This window comes from Lepidothrix coronata, unplaced genomic scaffold (assembly GCF_001604755.1).
Source record: "Lepidothrix coronata isolate B3197 unplaced genomic scaffold, Lepidothrix_coronata-1.0 Scaffold142, whole genome shotgun sequence".
NCBI classification, from domain to species: domain Eukaryota; kingdom Metazoa; phylum Chordata; class Aves; order Passeriformes; family Pipridae; genus Lepidothrix; species Lepidothrix coronata.
In genome coordinates, this window is record NW_016690322.1 from 1,839,796 (window position 1) to 1,864,060 (window position 24,265).

Below are 24,265 nucleotides of genomic sequence, written 5' to 3' on the forward strand. Positions count from 1 at the left end.
GACCCACATCTTTGGTGTTGAAGGAATAGAGGTGACCCCAGGAGTAGGGCTTGGTCCTTGTGTGGTTTTATAGTGGAGGGCCCTGCTGTGGCAACGATTTAAAGGAAAAAGCCAACAAATTTTGATGGGTAGAGAAAATGCGTGAGGTTAAAGCATCACAACAGGGTTCTTTTTGTGTTTTTCTTGCCTTGCTACCCCAGTCCCCATTTGTAGCCTCCTCACAGCAGCGCAGATTCACAGTGGACAACTTAGCAGTTGCAGCTCATAAATTAACAAATTCATCTTGCCTTGGTTTTGGCAGAAATGGCTCCACTGCCCGATCCAGCTGGATACTTTGGAGAGGGTGCAGGGGCACGGATGCTCCTGGTCTTGATTCCAGCCTTTGGGCATGGGCATTTATGTCTGTGTGGCCAAGGTGCAGGATGTGGTTGGTTGCTCACGGTGGCAGAAGGGTTTGTTGCTGCGGTGGCGTCTTTTAATGGGTACAGGTCAGATGCTGATTTAACTCCTGTATTACATCTCACACTTCCAGTTCTCAGTGTCTTTCTCTAGCCTGTCTATATCTGTATTGTGAACCCACAAATACCTGCAGTAGGGTGAAAATCAGCTAGTTTTTCTAAACTATTTATGGTGGTTTCACTGTGAGTCTGAAAACTGAGAAATGGGTATGTTGAATTAAAAGGGACAGTTGAATGGTGAGGAGATGTGGTTTCCTTGGATGGCTTCATCTGCCAGGAGGAAACTGTGTAATCCATTGTCATGAACAAACTATAGAAAAAGCAAACCTTTGTTAGAAGATCCCAGGCTAAATACTTATTGGTTCTACTTCGCCTGATTTTTGCGTGACTAAATGTCCCTCATGGCTCACATTAACATATGTTTCCAAGTGGTTTATTTTGTTTTGGTAAGTGCTTACTTGATAGTAAGTCCTTACCATCATCTGTAAATATCTGGGGGGCACACAGGATGGTTGCAGATCCCTGGGAGAAGGATGCTGTGGGCATGCAGGGCTCTGCTTCCCCTTGGCCAGTGCCAAGGGAGGGAGCAGCATTTCACCACAGCAAGGCTGGTCAGTCCCTAAAATACAAGATGAGGTGGTGATGCATCAGGGGAGGGTGGGTATAACTACCAAACACATGGGGTTGCAATGCCACAGTTTGCTTCCCCCTCTCTCCTCCACTTCATGGCAGGTGCGTCCACGCCATGGTTGTGCCCGAGCGTTTTCCCTGCTGGTGCTCTGTTGGCTTTAATTAAAGTGTCAGAACACACAGGGTCTTCCTGGCCAAGCAAACAAGGATGAATTTAGGAACAGGAGGATTTGTTTCTGCAGATGTAGCTGTCTAAATAGATGGTGTCTAGCCATGTGCCCCTCCTTCCCGACAACCGCATCCAGGGGATGCTTCATCCACAGCCCGGTGCTGCTGGGCTGCGCCTGATTTTATTACTTTTTATGTTGCACATATTTTAAATAAAGCTCTTTTTCCGTTGTTAGAACATGCGGTTGCTCAGGACGTATAAATTTTGTTAATAAATGAGCGAGGAGCCCTGGTGGGTGAATTGGCTTCCTGGTGAAGTCATAAATTTGGAGAGGATGATGCCGCCTTGCTCCGCAGCCGGCGCGTGGGTTTGCTTCCCAGTGCCGTGCCTGGAAACCTGAGGGACCGGGGAGAGGTTCCCGTATCTGGTTGTTTGGGGCTCTTGCTGGAGGCGAGATGGTGTGGAAAACCATCTCCAGCCTGCAGGAGGGCTGGGACACCTGGGTACAAACCCCAGCTCATCAACATGCACACTGTGGGGGGGGCAGGAGGAGCCTGCAATTTAGGAAAAGCTCCTGGTTTTCCCTGTTTATGCGGTGCTGTAGTTTGACCCCTCTCTGCCTCTGCTCCTTGGTGTGTCCTTGGAGTGTTAATTATCAAAGCTGTAGGTCAGAAGCTGAGCTGCCCCTCCCTCTGTGTCCTCCATACCGTATCTCACATGATGGAGCCTTGGGCAGCTCCCATCGTAGGGACTGACTGGGAAATAGGGATGCTTCCCTTTGCCTCCCAGCTCTTCTGCCTGGATCAGCATTTGCTGGCTTTACTGAAGGAGAAGCATCAGACTTCCTACTTTGGAATCAGAGCACATGCCCTCAAAGGGTGTTTGTGTGTGTGATTTGATATGAGCAATTTCGATATGATGTTGTGTGATCCATTGCTTGGGAGAGGAGGAAAACCTGGGAATTGCCTTGCCTGATAGCAGTTGTGTTAGTTTTAAGACCTCATCAATAGTTGGAACTCTTGTATTTTCTGTATTACTTCCAGGCGTTTTTCCATTAGGATTAATGTAGTTGAGCACTGTGCAACAAGCAGTTCATTGCAGTGATTTGCTAATTTTTCAGCAAAAAAAAGGACCTAGTATTTGTCCAGGGGCTTCGGTTCTTGTGCTAGTTCTCAATCATTTCTTTTAGATGCACATTCCCTCCTTGTACCAGCACTGAGGATGGGGTCACTTCCACAGCCTAGAAGCAAATCTGCTTTTAAAATCCTCCCTAGCCTGTTAACCAGGACTTTCCCAAAATAAATGAATTATTGGTCAGAGTGCATATGGTGCCCTGCAGGCCAGGACTCCCTGGTGTGTCCCCAGATCCGTGAGAGCCGGGACTGGGACACGAGTGGACCGAAGGCGGTGCCAGCACATTCCCATCATCACAGCTCCAGCAACCCATTTCCAGCCGAGTCATGCTCTGTGCTCGGGAGAGGCCCCGAGCTGGGTTTTTTTTGCATGGCTGAGCATTAAAGGATATTTCCAGCACTTGTTTGCCAGGAAAATACAGCACTGAAGGCCCTGTACTAATTAATTGTAATGACAGGAGGAAGGGGAGGGAATTGCTTTCCCATCATGGCTGCTGTGAAGATGCTCTTAAAAAATAAAAAAAATAAAAATAAAAAAAAGTGCAGATGTGCTACCAAGACAAGGAGATTGTTGTTCACTGCAAGGAAAATATTGTCACTGAGCAAAACCAAACAAACTTCTCCCTTTTCTTTTGCAGGGTCGTCATGTTAAAACAGGCCAGCTTGCTGCTATTAAGGTTATGGACGTCACCGGGGTAACGTATCTTCACCTTCTGCATCCTTAAATTACAGATATATGGGGGGGAAGGGGATGGGATGGGATAACATGTGGGGGTTGGTGGAAGCCTGGTGTTCCTGGGAAGTAAATCCCCTTTGTCTTAATGTGATATGTGCCACTAAGATGTTTTGGTTTTAATGAATATGTGAGAGAAAAATAAGTCTGCAAGAGTTTTGGAGATTAGGTAGTTTTATGCTGAAACACAACAACATCCGGTTCCAGCAGTGTCTCTTTTAAATGCCTTAATAAAATCTGAAGAAAATAATAGGGACCTTAAAGACCACACAGTTCCAACCCCCTGCCATGGACAGGGACAGCTTTTACAAGACCAAGTTGCTCAGAGCCCCATCCATCCTGGCCTTGAACACTTCCAGGGATGGAGCAGGCACAGCTTCCCTGGGCAACCTACACCAGTGCACCACCATCCTCACAGGGAAGAATTTCTTCCTTATATCCAATCTAACCCTGTCCTTTGTCGGTTTGAGGCCATTCCCCCTCTTCCTATCGCACATGCCCTTGACAAAAGTAGCAACAGGATCATGTTATGAAATGTATTCATAAACACATTTCAGTTTCTCTGCATCCATGTTTTTTACTAAAGAGCCTTTTGTTCACCAAAACTACGTACAAGTATTGTTATGAATAACTTCATTAGGCAAGTTAAATAATTTCTGTGCATCCTACTGATAAAGAGAAACAAAATGTACCACCCTGATCTCATAAACGTTGCGTCAGATTAAGAGAACCAAGAATTTACAAATTACTAAATGAATAACAGAATTTAGGGGAAAGAATGGTTTCACCATTTCCCAGTGGCCACGAAAGAAAATTAGAGTGGAGTTGCTCTTATCCCTAAAAACCTCAACAGCTGCATTCAGGAAGGTGACCTGAGGATACTTTTTCTTGAATAATTTTTTTCTGAGTGGAGTACTCTACCTCCCAAAGTTCCTGCCTACAGAAACAGTGTCAGGCTTGGGAGTAAGAATATGTTTTGTCTTTTCTTTTTTTTGTATTGGAATAACACATTTAAAAATTTAGGATCACAATCTACCCACCTTAATTTTTGAATTGGTGTTTTGAGTTAGCTTTTGGGAGCTCAACACACACAGAAATGACTCGCTGTGAAAGCGGGCAGCTGGCCTTGAGAGTATGTTTTGAAATACCTTACATGTTATGGTGTGGTATTAATATCTGTGGGACCTCCATCCAGATTATTTTTGGTGCTAACAGGTGAAATGATGTGTGGAAACGAGTCTGTAAATGTGAGTGAGATTTGTTCCTGTTTACTTGCAATATCTACAAGTGCCATTTATCTCATTCCCGTGGGAAGCAGGCTCTCGGGGAATAGGCAGACCCACCAAACATAAACCCATGGCATAAATAGCAGCGAGATTCCCATGGGATGAAGTCTGATGTTAGAATGAATTTAAGCTGAGAAATGAAAATACTACTTTGAGGCCAAACATGGACTTAAATTTGAAAACACACTTAATTCAGTGGTTTTAAAATATCATCACTTCCAAACAAAGATGTTGGAGGAAAGTACCTGAAGTCTTGATCCTGCCCAATAGTAATTTCATCCACATCTTTAAATTGGTGTCCCTGACCTAAAACTTTACCTTTCAAAGCTGGGCTTCACATCTGAATGTCCAAGGTTCAAGTTAATTTACCTTGAATGCCAAGGTAAAATCAGATTTTAGCATGGGTTTTGAGGTATTTAATTATATTCCCCTTAGGCTGCTTTTAGCCAGAGGAGACTAGTTCAGAGTAAGACCAGGCTTGGGCAGGACAGGCAGTGACCACAGGGAAGACAGTGGAAACCTGTGCTGTGGTAAGGGACTGACTGTGCTTCAAAACTTTTGGTGCTGAAGTCAGATCTAGAGCCATGTTCTCCAGCCACTGGAGAATTGCTTCTGGAGTAATTTCTAAAGCTGGTCCCTGCACTGTGCCTACAGCCATTTTTGGCACCTGGTCCAGGCTCAGTGCAAAGGCTCAGTTCTTCACCTCCTCTTGACACACGCCAGTTTCAGTGCTGCTGCTGCTTCATTTGATCCAGACCTTCCATCCCACCTGTTTTTCCAGGATGTCCCTGATGACAGTGTGTCTTTCAGAGGTCAACAGAGAACAGAACTGGTGTGGCCATCCCAACTATGGCTATCTGCAGCTTTTGGAGAGTAAAGCCCAGGTTGGATGGAGCTCTGAGCAACCTGATTGAGTGGAAGGTGTTCCTGTCCATGGCAGGGGGATTGGAACTAGTTGTCCTTTAAGGTCCCTTCCAACCCAAACCATTCTATGATACTGTGTTCAGTGAGCTCCCAGCCGGTGTCTCATCCTGACCACGTGCCTTGCACTAAACCCCTAAAGGCTCCTGACAGTGATGCTTTGTTTAACTCATTTTCGCTCTTGCTAATTATCTCTCAGGGAAGATTGCAAGCATAGAGGCCCTCAAATTACAGCACTTCATCGGTTTGGGCAGCCACTATCTCTGAATTAAGAGTTTGGATTAATTTTCTGGGGGCTGGTCCTGCTGTTTGCTGCGTGACCTACTTCCAGCGATGGATGTAACAGAATCGATTGATGGAGGCAAAGCGTGGCAGCAAAGTCTGGCCTGTGGGTTTTGTTCATTTTTGGGTTGGAGTAGATGCAGCAGCTGGCTATGATAATTCCATTTTCTTCCCTTCCTCGCTGGATTTGCTGGTGGTGATTGCTGGCTGTAGCCCTGCTTGGAGCAGGAGGTTGGGCTGGAGACACCAAGCATGGCCATGCAGATGCAGACGTGCTCTCAGTTGCCATCCCCAGCTCTGATGCTCTAGAGGGACTTTTTCCCCCCATTTTGAGTTCTTCAACTTAAGGAAGGACTCGAGATAAAACCTTAGACCACATGTTCCTGTGGCTTGTCTCCATTTTTCCTAGAGAACCAGGCATGAGGTGGGGGATGACTGAAGAGCCGGCTAGTGGTGCTCAGAGTGCTGGTGGAATTTTACACTGAGTGCTGCTCCATACTCCCAGCACTGTTGAGCATCCAGCTGCTGTTTTGTTGTTGTTGTTGCAAGGGGCTTCAGTTAAAAAAACCCACCTCTGTGGCCTGATAAACTACGTGTTCTATCCCCTGGTTTCCTGGACAAATGAAAACAAGCAAAGTTGTGTTGACTGCTTGAAGAAGAGAGGGGATAAAGGTCTTCCAGAATAGTCCCCAGGTTTTCCTTGTAGCATTTGGGCCCATTCCTCATCTTCTTTGGTGCTTATACCCTCTGTGTTCTTACCGAAAATAAAACAGGAGGTTGTTTATACAAGCTCCACCTGGATACGTTTTGCATTTGTTCCTCCTGTCCTCATCCTCGCTGCTGTTCCCTGAATCCTCTTAGAAGGGCGTAGCCACTAAATCACTTTCTGTGGGGAAGAAAGATGTGCTTCTGTCTGAGTTATGTGACACCTGGTCAGGGGGCATCGCTCCTCGAGAAGCTGTGTTGTTCTACGAGGTGTCTTGGCCTTTGCCCATTTGGAAGTCTGAGGTCAGGATGAAGCAGGTGAGAGGAATAAAGGAGAATAGAGAATGGTCCTTTACAATAAAGCTCATTGACATCAAGGTTCTGACTGCAGCCTGTGGAACTGCAGTGGGCTGGAATTTGATCAGCTTAAAATACAACCAGGGCACATTTGATGGTCATGAGAGCAAAGAGGTGGGACATCCAAACAGGTATTGGTGTGGCTCCTCTGGCTCGGCTGCTTCAGCTATTGCACTTTGCAGACAGGATGGAGAGGGGCTCAGAGAGCCCACAGGAATGGTGGTTGTCACCAGGACTCAGTTAGTCTGACAGAGTTTGTGGACAGGCAGCACCTTCCTGTTGCCTGTGTGGTGCCACCGCACCACCAGCAACACCTGGTGTCCCCAAAGGCCATGTGCTGCTTCCAGAGTGGTCGGGAGCAATGAGCTGGAGGGCTGGGATGCACAGCACAGGAGCACTTCTGCCGTGCAGTGGTTTCTACAAAACCATCCTGGGGCTCTGGTGGGTCTGGGAGCATCGCTGGGGTAATGCAGGCATGGTCGAGCCTCAGAGGAACACGAGACTGGTGTTAATTATGATATGAATTGTAAAGAAAGTAGTTTAAAAAGATGGAGGAATGTCTAGACTGCTGAAAACATGGGATTTGGCTGTGATGTCAAAGTCTGGCACTGGTGCACCTCTGGATGGAGAGCATATCTCCAAGCGAGGGTTCAATTCCCAGACAGACTTTGCTTTGCTTGCCCAGCCCCTCGGTGGGTTCTTATACCTTCACATACCCAGCTGTTTGGGACTTCCTGGAGCTCTCCCTGCTGCAAAGTTTGGAGCAGCGCACAGGAAAAGTGGGTCACTGACCCCTGAGAGAGGACTGCTGCCCTGTTCTGGAGATCCTCTTGGGATCCTGCTCTGGAGGAGATGACCTGATCTGAACTTTTAGGAAATAAGCTGGTTTCCACACCACCTGAAGATCTGTCCAGTTCAGGGTTCAAAAATGTGACAGGGAATGTGGCAAAGCACGTGTTTTCTCCTTAGCTTTTGGCTCAAGCAGCAATCTATTAGTCTTCAGTCAAGCTCTCAGGGCTCTGCTGCAAAAAGTGGCTGTAAAAAAATGGTGCAAAGAAGCTTGAAAAAGGTCGGTCAGGAGTGGGGTGCTTGGAAGTTCACCCATGTACAAAGAGAACTGGGAGCCTGTGTAATGCTGTCTCTTAATGCCTCTGGTTTTATTTTTCTTTTCTTTTCACCTCATCCCAGGATGAAGAGGAAGAGATCAAACAAGAAATTAACATGCTGAAGAAGTATTCTCACCACCGAAATATTGCTACTTATTATGGTGCTTTTATTAAAAAGAACCCACCAGGAATGGATGATCAGCTCTGGGTAAGTTGCATTCTTTTCTTTAAAAAAACTTGCATTTGACAGAAATTATTTACTCCCTGTTGTCCACTTAACAGCACCTGTCTCGCACAAAAAGCCTTATTTTGCATCTATCTTTTTTGAAGCCGTGGCTTTGAAAAGGCTCTTGCTGCACTGCAAAGCGCTCCTCCATTTTGCCATAAAACCTTTGCAGAGCGATGATAAAACCCTTTTTATTCTGAGGTGTCATTAGCATTGTCTTTGTTACAACATTCAGTTGAAAATTATTCCATCCTATGAAAATAAATGCATCAAAAAAACCAGTTGGAGCATCGCTGGGAAGACGTAGGTTGGGGGGAATGCTGGGTGCACGTGATTCCTGCCAGCTCTCAGCACTGCCTCTTGTGCTTCATGTTTGACGGAGCCAGCACAGGAGAATAAAGAGGAGGGGGATGGTGAGGGGAGGGCAGGGAGGTCTGTGGCTGTTCAGCCATATCGGTGAAGGCACCTCAAGTTGCTGAAGGGCAGCAAAAGCTGCTTTGTCTCCATAAACCCTTGGCTGCCTCCTCCCACTGCTTCCCTTGTCAGTGGCTTCCCAGTTATTAATTCAGCATTCTCAGACCATGGAGGATAGAGTTTAAATCTGCTGTCTTATCTCCGGAGAGAGCCGGAGCATTGGAACCCACCCCTTGCTGGCAGCTGGTGCTCACAGGGCAGGGCAGTGGCACTGCAGATCGGGGCTTCCCAGGAATGAAAAATTAATTAAAGTTAATTGTGCTGTGTTCTGAGCTTGGCTGTGCTGGTCGGAGTCTCTGGAGCAACAGCCTGCAGTGCCCATGGGCATCTGAGCAGCAGTTTGGGACCCTGCTTTCCTTGGGGCAGTGTTGAAGATAAAGCTGTGTTGGAGTGATCCTAAATACAACGACCTGGATGTTGTCCTGTGGTCTAGATAGCACTTATTTCCTCAGTCTTGTAAATCCAGTCAGTTCTATGTTACCCAAGGGTGGTTTCCAGAGCTTTTCCGTGCCTGAGTAAGGTTGCTGGAGCATAATTTTTCAGGGGTAGCAAATATCCATGGTTCAACTGGGAGACCATGGAGATCCTCTTTTCTGTAGTTTCTGTGCAATACAGGCTTTATTTTAGCAAAACACTCAGTGACTTCAGCTGTTTGCCCCTGCATCTATGTGCCAGAGCATCTGGTGGGAACTGTAGGGGTTCAGAGGACATTCCTTCCAGGACAAAAATGGAATTGATGGACTTCTGTGCCATTTTGTTCCCTGAGACTTTCTGGTACAATGAATTATTGGGAAGACTTAGGAGCTTGGACTTCAGGGCCTTTTCTTGCTTGGGTGTTCAGTTTATTTTTGGTGGGAACACGTTCCTTGCGGCTGGCCTAGGATTCAGCAAGGAGAAAGCTGTCAGGCTGAGAAATGCTTTTTTCATCCCGTGAAATTCCATTTGGCTTTAGCTGGTTTATAATAATTTAAAAAAAAAGAAGAAAAAAAAATTAAAGCAGCCCATAACATTTCCCCTTGTGCTGCAGGAGTGCCTGGGGGGAAAAACCCCACCATCTGTGTGCCAAAGCCCTCAATAATGAGAGGAGCCCTCCCAGAGCTGGACTCTGCTCAATGCCTTTACACTGCTTGGATCTGGGGTTTGTGTGCTCTGACCAGAGAACAGGGTTTGTTTGTTTTTTGTTTTTTTTTTTTTCTCCAGCTTCAGTACAAAGGGCTCTTGGCTTACACAAGTGTTAATAAAATAATGTTTTTTAAATTGCCTGTGCAGAACAACCTCAACTTCCAAAAAGAAAAGCTCAGTAGAGAACTCCTTGGATCAAGAGGTATGGCATTAAGAGTAGCGTCCCAAAGCTGTATCAGGGGAGGTTTAGGTTGGATATTAGGGAAAGATTGTTCATCCAGAGGGTGGTTGGGCACTGAACAGGCTCCCCAGGAAGTGGTCACAGCACCAAGCCTGACAGAGTTCAAGGAGTGTTTGGACAACACTCTCTGGCAAATGGTGGGATTCTTGGGGTTTTCCTGTGCAGGGCCAGGAGTTAGACTTGATGGTCCTTGTGGGTCCCTTCCAACTCAGGATATTCTGTGATTCTATGATGCTTTCATCGATCCCCATCATCATTACACAGCAGAGGCGGCTCTACGTGCTGTATCACCTTCAGGTGCCCCAAGTTTGGAGGAGAACCTGGGTTCTTCCCTGTGGATCACCCAATCGTGCAAAGGGAGAACGTGTACATCAGCCAGCTGTGCTGCTTGTTCTTGCCCCCTGGCAAAGGCAGACTAGATAATCTAAATTCCCTTCCAGACCCCAACCTCTCCTCTTAATTTTGTGGCCTCTCTGACAGGCTACTAAAAAAAATTTGCACAAAAGCTGCTTTTCCTGCACCAAGGTGTGAGGGGCTTTTTAAGTCTATACCCAGTGCTGGGTCTTGTGGAGGTATTCCAGGGAAAGCTCCCCAGCTGTGGAGGAGAGGTGTGCTGGTGCTGCTGTGTTAAATAGCTGTTGTTTCGGGATCTGATTGAATTAGGACTCCCTCGAACTCTATCAGTCCTGCTGCACAGATAAAGGCTTGTTTATTTTTCATTGGCCCTTTGTTGAAATAAAACGGTTTCTGATAATGCCCAAGTAATTCTTTTTATCGACATCCAGGAGGCTGATACGGAAATAAAAAATAGGGAACTCTTTCAGTGGAGATTAAGATCTCTCAGAAACGTGGCAGGCTTCCAACATGAAGTATTGTCATCACTTCTGCCGGGCAGGTCTGTCGGTGCTGCTACTCCTTTCCACAGCAGCCACTCGCCCTAAAGAGGAGGTTACTAAAGAATCCAGTTTTCCTGGAATAAAATGCTGCGTGAAGTGTATTTTAGCAGATGCATCACAAATCTGATACATTGGGGGGAAAAAAGGAAGTAAAACTCATAGGGACAACCTTTATGGAACATTTTAAAAGAAGTGAAAAAACAGGAGGTAGGTTTATTCCTGTGTTGGGTAACATGTTGCTTTCTGGTGTGCTGTGGACCTTCAAGGGTGATTGTGCCCATCTGTAGCTGAGATAAGGGGGTCCTGCCTGGGGGCGCCTCTGGAGGAAGGGGACAGAGCAAGGGTGGGCTGCAGAAACTGGGGAAATTGTGAGGATCCAGTTAATCAACTGCTGCTTCTTGGAGTTAGACTCATTAAATTCCCCTTGCTCATGTCAGAGCTAAGCTGTGGGATACCAGGCTGTGCAGTTCTGAGATATTTTGAGGTGGGGTTGTTTTGAGTGGTGAGAGATGGGGCATTCCTTAGGAAGTGTGAGCTGGGGGAGGTGACCCCATCCTGAAGGACCTCTGCCCTGCCCTGAGGACTGCTGAAAACTGCAGACACTCTGCTTGATCCCCATCCATTAACACCCTGTGCACGTGCACAAGGGCATGGAGGTGCCACTCAGCCACGTACTTGTCATCTGCCCTTGCCGTCCACGGTGCACTGAGACCATGGTTGGAGAAGCCCTGCCAGGCATGGGCAGCAGGCAGAGGGGGGTGTGCAGATGTGGGGGCTGAAGAGTGGCTGGCAGCAGCCCAGGGCAGAGCCCACCCAGGGCAGAGCCCACCCAGGGCAGGGCCCGCTGGCGCGGTCCCAGCGGCGCTGGCTGTGATGGATGGGCTGCCATGGCAACCCTGCCTGTGCCCGCAGCCGCATCTGTCACCGAGGGGGAAAATTGCTGATAGGCAGGTTGCCAGATACCTGTTCGTGGCAAGCACAGTGGTGTTGCCTCCAGGATATCCTCTGCAGCAGATAATCTGGGGCAATGTGAGGGGGAGAAAGGAATTAAGGTGATTTGGGAACAACCCCTCAGTCAGGGTGGCATCACTGCAGCCGTGCAGCGCTCAGGGCTGTCACTGCATAGTTGAAATGTGCTTTTTCACTGTGTAGAGTCGTAGGGATCCATTGAATCGTGGCAGGGTGGTGTGAACAGAGTCTGGATCTGAAGAGCAAAAAATGGGGGCAGCGAGGCTATATTGAAAATGGAGCACGAGCTGTCAAAGCACTGGGTTGCACCTGTGCAGCTCCAGGGAGGAGTGCTCTTCTTAATCTGCTTATATACACTGAAAAATATTTTTGGGCAGCTGCTGATACTTTGCATTAGATCATGAGACATTTGAGAGGGGTCATTTTTTGGATGAGCTGTATCTCTCTGTAGCCCCTCCAAACCCTGGAGTCCCGGGGGAGCGAGGGGGAATTGGAGCTGCTCCCCTGGCCCCTGACTGAGAGCCTGGGGTTACCAGAGCAGCTTTCTGCTGCTGTCTGGCAAAGTAATCCAACACTATTTCATTCTCACTCCTTTTCAAAGCAGTGTCAGTGCTGTAAACACTGCAAGACTGCGAGCCTGGCTCCTTTTGCTGCCATCCCTAACCCAAAGCTTTCAGCCTGCTCAGGGCCCATGGCAGCAGCTGCCTGCTGCCTCCCCGGGGGACATGGATTGCTTGGCTGGCCTCAATGTGCAGGGAAGTGCAGGCAGGCAAGTCATTTGTTGAGGAAAACGTGTGAGAGCATTTGGATGCTGCTTATTTTCTGTAACTTAAAAGAAGTCAAATTGTGCCTGGGCTGAGGAATAGGAACACAGAAGGATTTGGTTTGTGGAATAAAGGGTTTGATTAATTTTGAGGTGTTCCTCTGGACAAGCTGGAGCAGTTCACCATCAGCTGGATTTGGGGTTGCTGTGCTGGAGGTGCTCAGGTTTGAGCCCTTCCAGGTAACACACAGCAGTGGTGGGAGCAGGGGTCTTACTGACCACTCCCAAACTGGGGAAAGTGGTGGCTGATTTGAAAGCTGCAGTCTCTTTAAACAAAAAAATCATGAGACAGCAGAACACAGCTGCAGCTTCTGAATTTGCCTTGCTTATGAAGTTTGCTGTCACTCTGATATGAAGAGCTATGTAAATGCTAGATGAACTGTATTTAAAAATACTTCCTCAATAAATGGCCTTGCAAATTAAATTTTGGAAGATGATCTTACCTTTAGCCCATCTTGATGATAATTTTAATTATGGTTAATAAAAGTTCAATCTGCATTTCCAGTTTATTGTCTTACTCCATCATGACTTCAGCCCTTAAGAAGACCAGTAATGATGCAAGTGTGTGAGGGCAAAGCACTCACCTAGAGGCGTGGGACTGGCTGAACAAGCCCTCAGGTCCCCTGAGAAGACCTGATCATCCTCCTGTACCCACTCCAGTGTGCATTTTTCATTCTTGGGCACTGTTGCCAAGCAGGACACGCAGTGCTGTGGGTCAGGTCTCTCCTGTTGGTGTGACTCCTTAGCCATCATCTGTGGTTCCTCCTATTGGATGCTGGATTGTATGAGCTGTTGTTGGGAATTCTGTAGCATCCTTCCACCTGAGGAGCAAAGGAAGCCATAAGAGCATGAGGGGATCCCAGTGTGGCTAAGCACCGGGGCAGCCAGCTTTCTTCCCAGTCCACCCAAACCCTCTGAGAATGGGAGTTGTTCACATTGGGTGTCCACTAGCTCTCCATCATGGACAGGGATACTCAGACAGCCTTGTCATCTTTCTGCAGCTCGTTTTCTTGTAGAACTCGTGGCAGAGCTTTCGGGCAGTGCTCGTGAGCGCGGCTCAGTCCCCCTGGCCCCTGCGCAGGACCTGGAGCCTCCTGGTGCTGACAGAGATCTGCCAGTGCTGAATATTTTCCTACAGATGTTATGGGAATATGCAGCTCTTAAAAAGCGCTGTTGGAAACACCCCCCTCTGGGAGTTTCTCTTTCCCCCTCTCTCTGTTTTTTTTCTTTAATCTCCAGGAGATTGCACAGTCACAGATTTGGGATACCTCAAATGACCGTATTATTCCTCTCCTGCTGCAAAGTTAATCTTTGCTCTGTTGAAATCAAGGGCAGGGTAGAGGGCTGAGCGAACTGCCAGTTCCACAAAGATAGTCTGCCAAATTAATGGGTGCACTGTGTACTTTTAATGGGATTTCTTCCATCTTCTTTTAAGTATTATGATTGCCATACACATCGTAGCATGCCCTACCTCTTCTTCCTGCTCCAAACCCTGGTGAGAGCCTGTGGATGAATTTCCATGGAAGACGACTGGAAAGGGCAGCATTTCAGTTTGGGAAGTGTTTGTGGCTGGCTCAGCTCTCCAGAGTTTTCCTTTCCAAACTTGCTGCTGTGGTATCCCAAATGTTCCTTTAATCAGAAACGTGTCAATCATCCAAAGGGAAAAAAGAGGGGAAAGTGACTTTGAAACCAGTTGTTCCACTATTCCCCATTCAGTGAGCAATGAGTAACCCATGACTTAGGCTGTGTCCCAGTGACCCATCTGGATGGCTTGGATCTCGCTGGGGTGGAAGAGCTGTAGGCGTGTTCCTTACCTTTGCACGGAGCAGATTTTGGCCAGTCATCCACCTATTTCTTGAAGCCAGTTTCCTGATGGAACAGGGATATACCAAGCATTTTTCAGCTGTCAGTTCAGGAAAAGAAAAGAAACTTAGCATCAAAACTAAAGATAGGAGCATGGTCAAAGCCAACTAAGGTATAATCTGCTCGAGTATTTTATTTAACCTGATGGTTTATGGCGGTGCTGTGTCTGGATTTTATAATCATTATAATTTATGATAGTCTTAAATCACTGCGTTTGTGCAATTTGGTTAGGAGTAACCCTTCTTCAGTTTCTCTTCTCTTGGCTTGTGCTTTTAATGAAGTGATGTCACTTGCTTGGAGAACATGTGATGTAAGCTTCATGTGATAAGAAACTTTAAACATGCACATCGAAGAATCTGGCAAGGCACCACTTGCAAGGGAGTATCTTTCAGTAGGATGTAGATCTAATTGGAAAACATGGTTTCACATCTGAGAGAAACAGTTGCACAGGCCTTGGAGGAGGCTTGTTGCACACACAGGCTGTGCTCGCTTTCTGGAGCACAGTGGCAGCTCCTGCACGCCCTGGGGATCCGTGATGTCCCTGGGAGACAGACTCACATCCCGTGCTATTTTTGTAACACAGTTATTTCACAGTTGCTCAATGACAAGGTTAAGTTTGGTCTGAGTTAGATCACTGTGCTCCTATACTTGATATTCTGACACTTTGGAAGTGGTACAAGTGGTGGTGGTCAGTGTAGTTTGAACCAACCTGAGCAGTTGGACACCAGCTCTCTCCCGGGAGGCCTGAAGCTGCAATGGCAACTTTCCCTGCAGGGAGGTCTCCTGCTCAAAAAGATGATCAGAATCAAAAATCTTCTGGTTAAAAAATAAAGAAATAATTTGAAAAGTACACATGATTTCTAAGGTTATAGGAAGCTTTCAAGCATTTATCTTGGTGCTTTTGCATTTTCAGAGAACTTTGTTGTTGTTGACACATATTGATCAGAAGTATAAAGCAGGGTATGTAGCGGTGGGGTTTGAGATTCCAGCCTCCTCCACTGGTTTTCAGCACTGGACAGTCCTGCTTCTTGCTCCCAACCTTCTGGAGAGTAACAAGCCTTTCAAGCCTGCCAGCCTTTTATTGTTTAGTTTTTATAACCCAGGTGGATTGTAAGTGATAGGTTCAAGGTGATGTCCCAATGGCTCTGCGTAGCACCACCATGGCCCCACAGCAGCAGTGCCAGCGTCGGGGTCCTGCCCTGGGGTCTGGCAGACCCAGGGATGCTGTTGGTGTCATTGCATTAATTGCATTTCTGTTCCATTTGGCAGCTGGTGATGGAGTTCTGCGGTGCAGGCTCTGTCACCGACCTCATCAAGAACACGAAGGGGAACACCTTGAAGGAGGAGTGGATCGCCTACATCTGCAGAGAGATTTTACGGGTACGTGTCTGGAGGGGGCTGAAAGCTGGGGGTTGTTGGAATGTGGCACTTGGTGCTCAGGGGACACGGAAAGCCTTTGGCTCCACAGGCTTCGTGGATGCTGTGCTGCCATGGGCTGGAGCCTCTGTGGTGCCTGCAGGCATGAATGATTCATGTGCTTGTATGATGCATAATAAATAAGCCCTGTTTAATGCCCTTTAGCTCTCTTAGTTCCCTGAATTTTAACCCTCCTTTTCCTTCCACAAAAATATAATTTCCTTTTGGTATTAATAGGGCAAAGATTTATTTGCATTAGAATTAGATTTTTAGTTAACAGGTGAGGACTGATAAAGTCTGTGGAAAAAAGAACCTTCATTTTTAAAAAGCATCCTATGTTTTATTAAATTCACATGTCTCTGGCTTTAATGAGGATGCTGCAGCTTTTATACCCACAGTATAAATGTTTGAATGAAATGCCTTAAAATGTGCCGTGCCAGAGTTTCATGTACTGGGAGATGGCAGCTTCAGCAAAGACTTGCCTGCATTTTGCACAGCTGAGGTCAGATGATGGGATTTTAATGGTTGCCTGACATCAAAACTTATTGCTCTGCGAACGGAGCATCTGTCCAAGAGAAAATAGAAATATTTGCGTGTAAGAAACCAGAGCCACTCACGTGATAGGATGAAAGGAAATGGCCTCAAGTAGCACCAGGAAAGTTTGAGCAAAAATTTCTTCATTGAAAGAGTTGTCAAGCATTGGAACAAGCTGCCCAGGGAAGTGATGGATCCCCATCCCTGGAGAGATTTAAATGTGGCACTTAGGGACATGGTTAGGGACACTTAGGGACACTTAAGATGTGGCACTTAGGGACATGGTTTAGAGGTGGGCTTGGCAGTGTCAGGGTTACAGTTGAATTTGATGGTCTTAAAGGTCTTTTCCAACCAAAACAATTCCATGATTCTATGAAAGAAAATGAGGCAGAATGATTGCTCTGAAAAAATGTGACTGACACTCAGGCTGCCATGGGTGTCCAGAGGTGACACAGCACTTCTGTGTTGATCCTGAATGCCACTGTCCACACCAACATGATGTGCAGAAGATGCTGGCACTGTAACAAATCAGCTGTTATATGGACACTGCTTTCAGTGCCAGGAGGCCACAGTTACATGGACTTATTTTAAATGTGTGAGCTCTGTGAGCCCACTTCTTAAAATAGTCCCTGGCAGTGAGTCAGAACCCAGCCACTGATTCATGTCCCGGGGCCACCATCGGGTGTCATCCTTGATTTTGGCCGCGCGTTGGGGCTGTTGGTGGGTGACCTCCATAGGGTTTTGGGTGATGAAAGGCTCCCACCTTCATGCTGCAGAAGGTGGTTCACTCTTGGTTCAGACATTGATGGACAGTTGTAATTCTAACAGAAGGCTCAATCTCACGCTGTTAAAGGATTTATTGAAATTCAGTGGAATTTTTGCTTTACCTGCAATGCACGAAGGTGCCTCTAACCAAGTATAACATGGCTAAAAAAGGACTCCCATACAGATATAATCTATTCCACAGTGTTTTCCCAAGGTAATGAGCGTAAAATGACTAATAACTACCAGTAGTGATAGCAGAGATTCTTTTCTTCCTCAAATATGAATGTTTAATGTGAAATGTAAGCCTAATGCAAAATTAGTTTTTGAAGTAATCCATATTTTTCCTAAGATGGCAATATAGGTGGATGTTACTTTGAAACTGAAATAATAAATGAATGAAATAAATATGTAGGTTGCAGAAGGAAATTAATGAGCTAATAAACCAGCAGAACAACAAAGCTAGTTTACCTTTAGCCTTTGAGACAGGCTTTTAATTTGAGCTATGTCTCTATTAGGGATATGTGCAAGTTATAACGTTTGTATTTGCATGGTAGCTTTTTTAATACAAGCGTCTCAGTGTATTGAAATCCAGTTTATTGGACCGATATAACAAGGGAATTGTTTTCTTCAGTTTCTGGATGATGGAAATACAGAAAGGAGACAAACCCATTCTATTATTTATGCTGCAGAAATGGCTCCCTAAGGCAAGGGAGCACATGGGGGAAATTATGTCTAGAGCTACGGAGGAATTTGGGTTAATATGGGTTCCTGCAGAAACTTGAAAGGTTGGGTTTAATCCCTGTAGGATCAGTGGTTCCCTGCAGTGGGGAGCACCCGCTGAGGGACATAGAGCCCGTTGGGCCTCACTGGGCATGTCCTCCCAGCATGGGACACAGGACAGTGTTTGGAGCATGTGATAAACAAAAGCATTCTCGAGTGCTTAACTCCAACTGTGATCTTTTCGTTTCTGGAGCATAATTGGTTGAGGAGGAATGTCAGAAAATAACATGCTTTGAACTTGGATTCCTCTAACCTTTCTCTGAATTCTCCAGGGCTTGAGTCATCTACACCAGCACAAAGTAATTCATCGAGACATCAAGGGACAGAATGTATTGCTGACGGAAAATGCAGAAGTGAAACTAGGTAAGAGTGAGTAAGAGCTCTTGGAAACTGCGAGTGGGCTGGCTGGAGGGAAGCAGCAAAGCTGACTTGTACATGACCTGAAGAAAGGGGATGGGTACCAAGAGCTGCTCTGTGTTTTTTGTCATGTTGACCTCAATAGCATGACCTTGGGTGTTGGACCAAGTGCTGTGCCATAAACTGCTGGTGGTTGATGGCCGAGTTCTGTGTGCAAAGATGCACTTGCAGTGGTGTTACTGTTCAGACAGCTCTGCCATCAGATACAGGTTAAGCAACCAAGACCATTTTTTCATGCCCCAGATTGAAAATTGCCCTGTATGCATCACCAAGCATTATCAAAGGCTGTTTGCCTACAGCTACAGCTGCATAGTAGTGCCCTGCAGGATCATAATCCATTCAGTTTAGTGTGACATAATCCAGACTCCTCTTCCAAACTAACCTGATGGAGAGAACTTAATTTGCAAGAACTACTCTGAATTTAATACGTGGTGTTAGCCACCCTGGAGAAGAGCAGGCATTCATGTGAAGATCATATGTAAGGCAATGGATCAGCACAGATGATGGGCTCATATTCTTAGTTGTTCAGCACCGATGTTATTAAGGCTGCCTCTACACGTTTTAATTTATGATGGTGATGGAAGATCCCTTACACTGGGAACTGTGTGGTGCAAGCCTTGTTTTCCCATGCCTCTCCTCTCCCTTTACAGCAGAATAAAATCCCAGCTTAACAGATGGTACCACCAGCTCGTTTGGCTTTATGCTGGTGAAGATTCCCCTCCAAGGGGAAATTCTCTAGGGCAAATCTCCAGCCTTTGTGTTGTGCAAAGTGTACTTAGTGGACCATAGAGTGTTCTCTCATTGGTTTGATTTCATCATTTTTTGCTTCATTTTGCAGCTCTCTGCTTGACATTTCCCTATGGGCCTGTGTCCTTGGCCCTTAGTTGCTTAAGTCTTTTGCATTTCTGCCATTTCCAGCAAGAATTTAGGTAGAAAAATGAGGCTTCCACCGATATTTGGCAGGCTTTAATTCAAATGAGCAGGCATAGAACAAAGGCTGTTGGTTATTCATGTTGCTAACCCTGTTTCTCATTAGTATGAGGAGCTGTGATTTCTTTTCATTGCCTCCTGGCAAGGAGGAAAAGGCACAGGGTTTCATAGAAAACCTGGACATCAGATGATCAGGTTTGTCCTTGATTGACCTCTGGTGGTCCCAGCAGAGATCAAACAGGAATGTCGCTGGCCGCATCTTTCTTTCCTTGCGGTGCAGATTTGTTCTGAATGAACACAATGTTTTACATTCAGCAGAAGAGCGTTGCTCAGGTTTGTCTCTGACCTTACAATGCCCCGTTGTGTCTCTGATCCACAGTGGATTTTGGTGTCAGCGCTCAGCTGGACAGGACGGTGGGCAGGAGAAACACCTTCATTGGAACGCCTTACTGGATGGCCCCCGAGGTCATCGCCTGCGATGAAAATCCCGATGCCACTTACGACTTCAAGGTACCTAAACCAGCATCTTCTCACTCAAGAATTTAGTATATCCTTGCAGCTTTGAAAAAGTACACTGACAGGCAGCGCAGTCTCCTCCTGCTTTCTGGCTGAGGGATTTTGAGATGCCAGTGCAGGTCCAACGTGAATATTTGTTGTGCTGTTCACGTATCCAAATTTACTGTGAGGAAGTCATTCCCCATGCTGAGAAAGGTGTCAGACTGAGGCTTCCTACCTGCTACCCCGCTTTTTGGTGCTGTGTGTTTTTAAATACTCCAGTCAAACATGCTGTATTTGCTCTGTTTACTCTGGAGAGAAGTCAGGTCAGGTTTAGAAAGGGCAAAATCATATCTTCTGGCCTGCAGGCTGATACTCGCAGGGAGATCTGAAGGCTGCCACACAATCAGACATTTAGGGGGCTGACCTACTTTTTACATGTCTCTCTAGTCTGTTTGAAGTTTATTTTTGGATCAGTGGCAGCACAACATCACTGCTGAGTTATTATGTGGCACAGAGCCCTGTGCCATGCAGCAGGTCTGCAGGAATGTTAGGAGTCCCACCTGCCCATTCAAACAACAGTGAGGCCTGATGTTTAAAGCAGGGAGAGCTTAATATATTTTATCCTTTTTCTGCCTTACTACAAATTTCTGGACACACATCTGTAGAAATATCCCTTGACTTTTTGTGCCTTGGTTTTTTGAAGTGTCCAGAACTTGAATTTCTAGCTGCAAACCTCCTAAGGTCCACTGAGCATGTCCAGAGAGGAGGGCAGGTCACTGACACATGAACTCTGGGGGGAAAGCTCAGACATATGTAAAGCTCACTGGACCTCTGTTCATGCACGTGCTGAAAGGTCACTTTACAAGATGATGTTTAAAAAGGACTTTGAGACCCCCTGGTGTGGGCTGCTTTCTAGCAACAGAACACTCCAGTGTAACAGTGCCACAGTCCACTATCATGGGACTATTTGGGGTGCAATTACTGATCATTCAGAGACATTTTTGAGAGATGACTGATTTTAAAGTAACCAAGCGACGCTTTGCTATTGCAGCCATTTAAGTGCATCAGTCAACTTTTGAACTGATGTTTTTCCAGAGAGCAGCTTTCCAGGCTGGGTTCAGACTCAGGGTTACAGAAATCATTAATGATAAGAACACGTAGAAATAGCTTAATCTGCAATTACTTATTACTCTTTGATAACCAATTACAACAGGCACTTCCTCAGCTCTGCTGATGGCAGTGCTTCATGGCAGGGCTGCACCCCACTCTAGCTGCTCCCACCACTTCTCCACCACTAGCTGCCTGTGCAACGCTCTCGTTCATCACAGCTTTTTATTATTATTTTTTTAAAAAAGGACTGATATCTTCATAGGCTGCTTTCTGCCCTCTGAAATCCCTGAGGATTTTCCTCTTGCCAGAATAACTAGGGCACTTAATATGCCGTTGACTGATGCACAGGCTCCAGGACCAGAATCCCTCCATTGTCCCCCAGGATCAGATGCTCGTAGCGTCTCTGAAGTTGGCACTGACCATTTTCCTGTGGATGGGGGTGTGGAACAGAAGGCTGATTGCTGCCGACACGCTCACTGCAGGGTGCTCTCGGAGCTCCTGGGGAATTGGGAGCCACTGGACATTAGTCCCTTCCCCAGATCACATCCCTGCACCTGATGCTCTTGCTTTGAAGTTGAGGGGGGGAGGATGTAAATTATAATTATTCCTTTTAAAAGGGATGCAAATCAGATGCTCTCTGGTTTAGCCGACTGGCTTAAAATACTGAATACAAAAGATGAGATTTATAGGGTGAAAAAAGGACTCCTCACAGGCTTAATCTGTTGGACAAAAAGCCTCTGATCTCACTGTTTTCTTAGCCAGAAAGAGATGCCTGTGTAATCTATGGAAGGAGGCAGTAAATACCTCCTCACATAAATAAACCACTTTTAAAAAGAACAAATAAAAACCCCACATTGTTGAGGTTATTTGTTGATTTTTTTTCCCCAGCCAGTCCCCCTTTTTTCTTTAGAGATATCTTGTCAATAAGCTTAGAATCAAAAGGAGGGGGAGAAAGAAGCCTGCTTCCCTTCCCAAGTCAAGGCAATGCAAATATATTAGCACATCATATCTTTGCTGGATGGACTGAAAAGCTTTTCAGCCTCAAAAATAAAAACCACACAAAAACCCCCTGAATTCGAGATCATTATAAAATGTGTGCTTCCCGCTGAGTTTTCTGCTTTCTCTGGGAGACTTAGAGAGGTGATAATCCCTTTCTGTATTGCTCCAGCTTTAAGATCACTTGGCATCTTGCATATAATACTGGGCACCTCAATATGGAAAGACACATTAGGAATTTGGAAGGAGTTCAGTGGCAACCCTGAGGGAAGGGGTCATGTGTGCTGAATCATGTGGAAAGGCTGTGATAATTAAGTATGCAGCAGAAATCCCAGCTGACCAGAAACAAAGAATGGATGAGACTGTACTGTGAAAGGGATGGAAATAAGATTTGAGAAAGAATTTTTAAGCAGGTACAAAGATGTGTAGCAAGGGCAGCATTTGTTAAGGGAGAACTTGAGTCAAAAATGAGGAAAAGTGCCTTCAAATTGAAAATCCAAGTTGTCTTTCTTGGAGGGTGAATGTGCAAAGGTGCTTGTGGTTACTAGAGGCTCCCTTCAGCTCTGGCTGAGCTTTTGGGACTCTGTACTGGGAAAAACAACCTTTCTGGGATTTGCTCGCTAAATGGCAGGTTTAAAGGCTTGAGGCACTTTGGAAAGGGCAGCTCTTGAACTGGAGAGGAGAAAGCTGAAGTGGGACTGCAGGGACGTGGCACAGAGCAGAGTGAAGGGAGAGCATGATGTGAGAGCTGGAGTTGCAGGAGGAAGGGTGGAGGGCAGAGTCCATCCCTTCCACCTTGAGATGAGTTGATCAGAGTCCAGTTCCCATTCCAGCAGGTGCTGCATTGTCAATCTTTAGCAACCCTGTATATGGTGTCCAGAATAAGCGTGTCCCTGGGCAGTGTCCCCACCATGGCTGCTGGGAGTGGTGCCGGCAAGGTGGCTGTGTCCCACACCAAAAATACCTTGCAAGTTTTGAAATAAATTTTGGCATAAACAGCAGGGTTGGGAGACTCTTTTAAAACTCCAGCACATGGCAGGAGGATGAGGCAATGTCTGAGATGTGAGTCTGGGGGCTTGCAGAGGACCTGGCTCCCAGGGCTGAGCCCTCAGGGCTGGGAAGAGCCCTGCTTCCCCCTCACCTGGTGCCTGATGCTGTGACAGTGCTCCCTTATGTCACAAATGTCCCTCTGCTTTCTTTTACAGAGCGACTTGTGGTCTCTGGGGATAACAGCCATCGAGATGGCGGAAGGTGCTCCCCGTAAGTAGTCATTCCCTCTGTGTTCATTGACCCTGGGGTGTGACGTGCTGGGGTTTGCTGAGCACCAGCCAGTGCTCGGTTCTGTGCAAGAAACACCATGCCAAGGTTTTCCCAAGCATCCTGGGCTCGCTGGGATGGAGCTCGCAGCATCCATGGGGACAAAGCTGCCAGGGCAGCATGGCCTAGGAGACAGGATAGGCAGTGAGCACATGGCCCTGTGTGACTTACCTGAGCACTCTGGGACTCAGCTTCCTCAAATAAAGTGCAGATGAAGAAGGGGTGGAGGACTGGAAACAGGTAAAACACTGCTCCTCAGAGCTGCTGTTTTACCAACCTCCACGGTGACACCGGCAGTGACATGCTGGTTTCACCTGGGGCACCTGCATAGGCCATCCTGCCAGGGCTCTCAGCATTACCCTGGGGCTGTCCTTGCACACTGGTAAGTGCAGATAAATAGAGCAGAGCATCGTGGCACATGGTGCAGCTGCCCCGTGCTCCAGGCCCGTCGCTGTTGGTGCCTGGGTGGATGCTGAGGACCCAGAGCTGCAGGAGCACAGGTGTCCCCTGCGGTTCCCTGCCACTGCTGGGGACACACACACCACTTGGATGGGGATGTCAGCTCTCAGCTGCCATGCAGCCTCAGAAGAAACTCGGGTCTCCCCTGTTGGATGTCCGTGTTTAATGCCTCTTCTTGCAAATTGCAGCTCTGTGTGACATGCATCCCATGAGAGCCCTCTTCCTCATCCCCCGCAACCCAGCCCCAAGGTTGAAATCAAAGAAGTGGTGAGTCTCTTTCTCAATCTTCAGTGACTGTGAAACTGGTTCTGGAGCACCTTGTTTCTGCAGCCCAGGCTGGGTGTTTGTGTTTACATTTGTACAGCTTCAGGGGTTGGTGATGGTCTCCAGCATCACTCCGGTGAGTGCAGGTTTGGGTCTTGATCTCCTATGGAGAGGAAATTTGGGCTGAAGGATCCACCATAGGATGGAGGGCGTCCTTGGAAGGCAGAGAAAGCCAGACTTTCACACTGCCATTTCACAGGGCGGTGTCAGCTTTTCCAGGGCACTTTGTGCAGCCTGAAGTCTGATGACACTTTGCTTGGCTCCTGTTTCTTTCCAGTCAGGTTCCGTTTTCAAGTGGAAACACGTATCCAGGCCAAAAAAGGAT

At 46.8% G+C, this 24,265-nt stretch overlaps 1 protein-coding gene across 9 annotated transcripts in view; it reads left to right on the top strand.

The window, feature by feature from the left end:
- Window positions 1–24,265, top strand: part of TNIK (TRAF2 and NCK interacting kinase) — a 152,723-nt gene that overhangs the window by 75,661 nt on the left and 52,797 nt on the right. For all 9 annotated transcript variants that reach the window (XM_017827725.1, XM_017827724.1, XM_017827731.1 and 6 more), the window contains exons 3-9: window positions 3,029–3,085; window positions 7,863–7,988; window positions 15,664–15,774; window positions 18,162–18,252; window positions 19,616–19,746; window positions 23,046–23,100; window positions 23,805–23,883. In XM_017827725.1, the coding sequence (XP_017683214.1) occupies window positions 3,029–3,085; window positions 7,863–7,988; window positions 15,664–15,774; window positions 18,162–18,252; window positions 19,616–19,746; window positions 23,046–23,100; window positions 23,805–23,883 (650 nt within the window). The remainder of the gene's footprint in view (window positions 1–3,028; window positions 3,086–7,862; window positions 7,989–15,663; window positions 15,775–18,161; window positions 18,253–19,615; window positions 19,747–23,045; window positions 23,101–23,804; window positions 23,884–24,265) is intronic.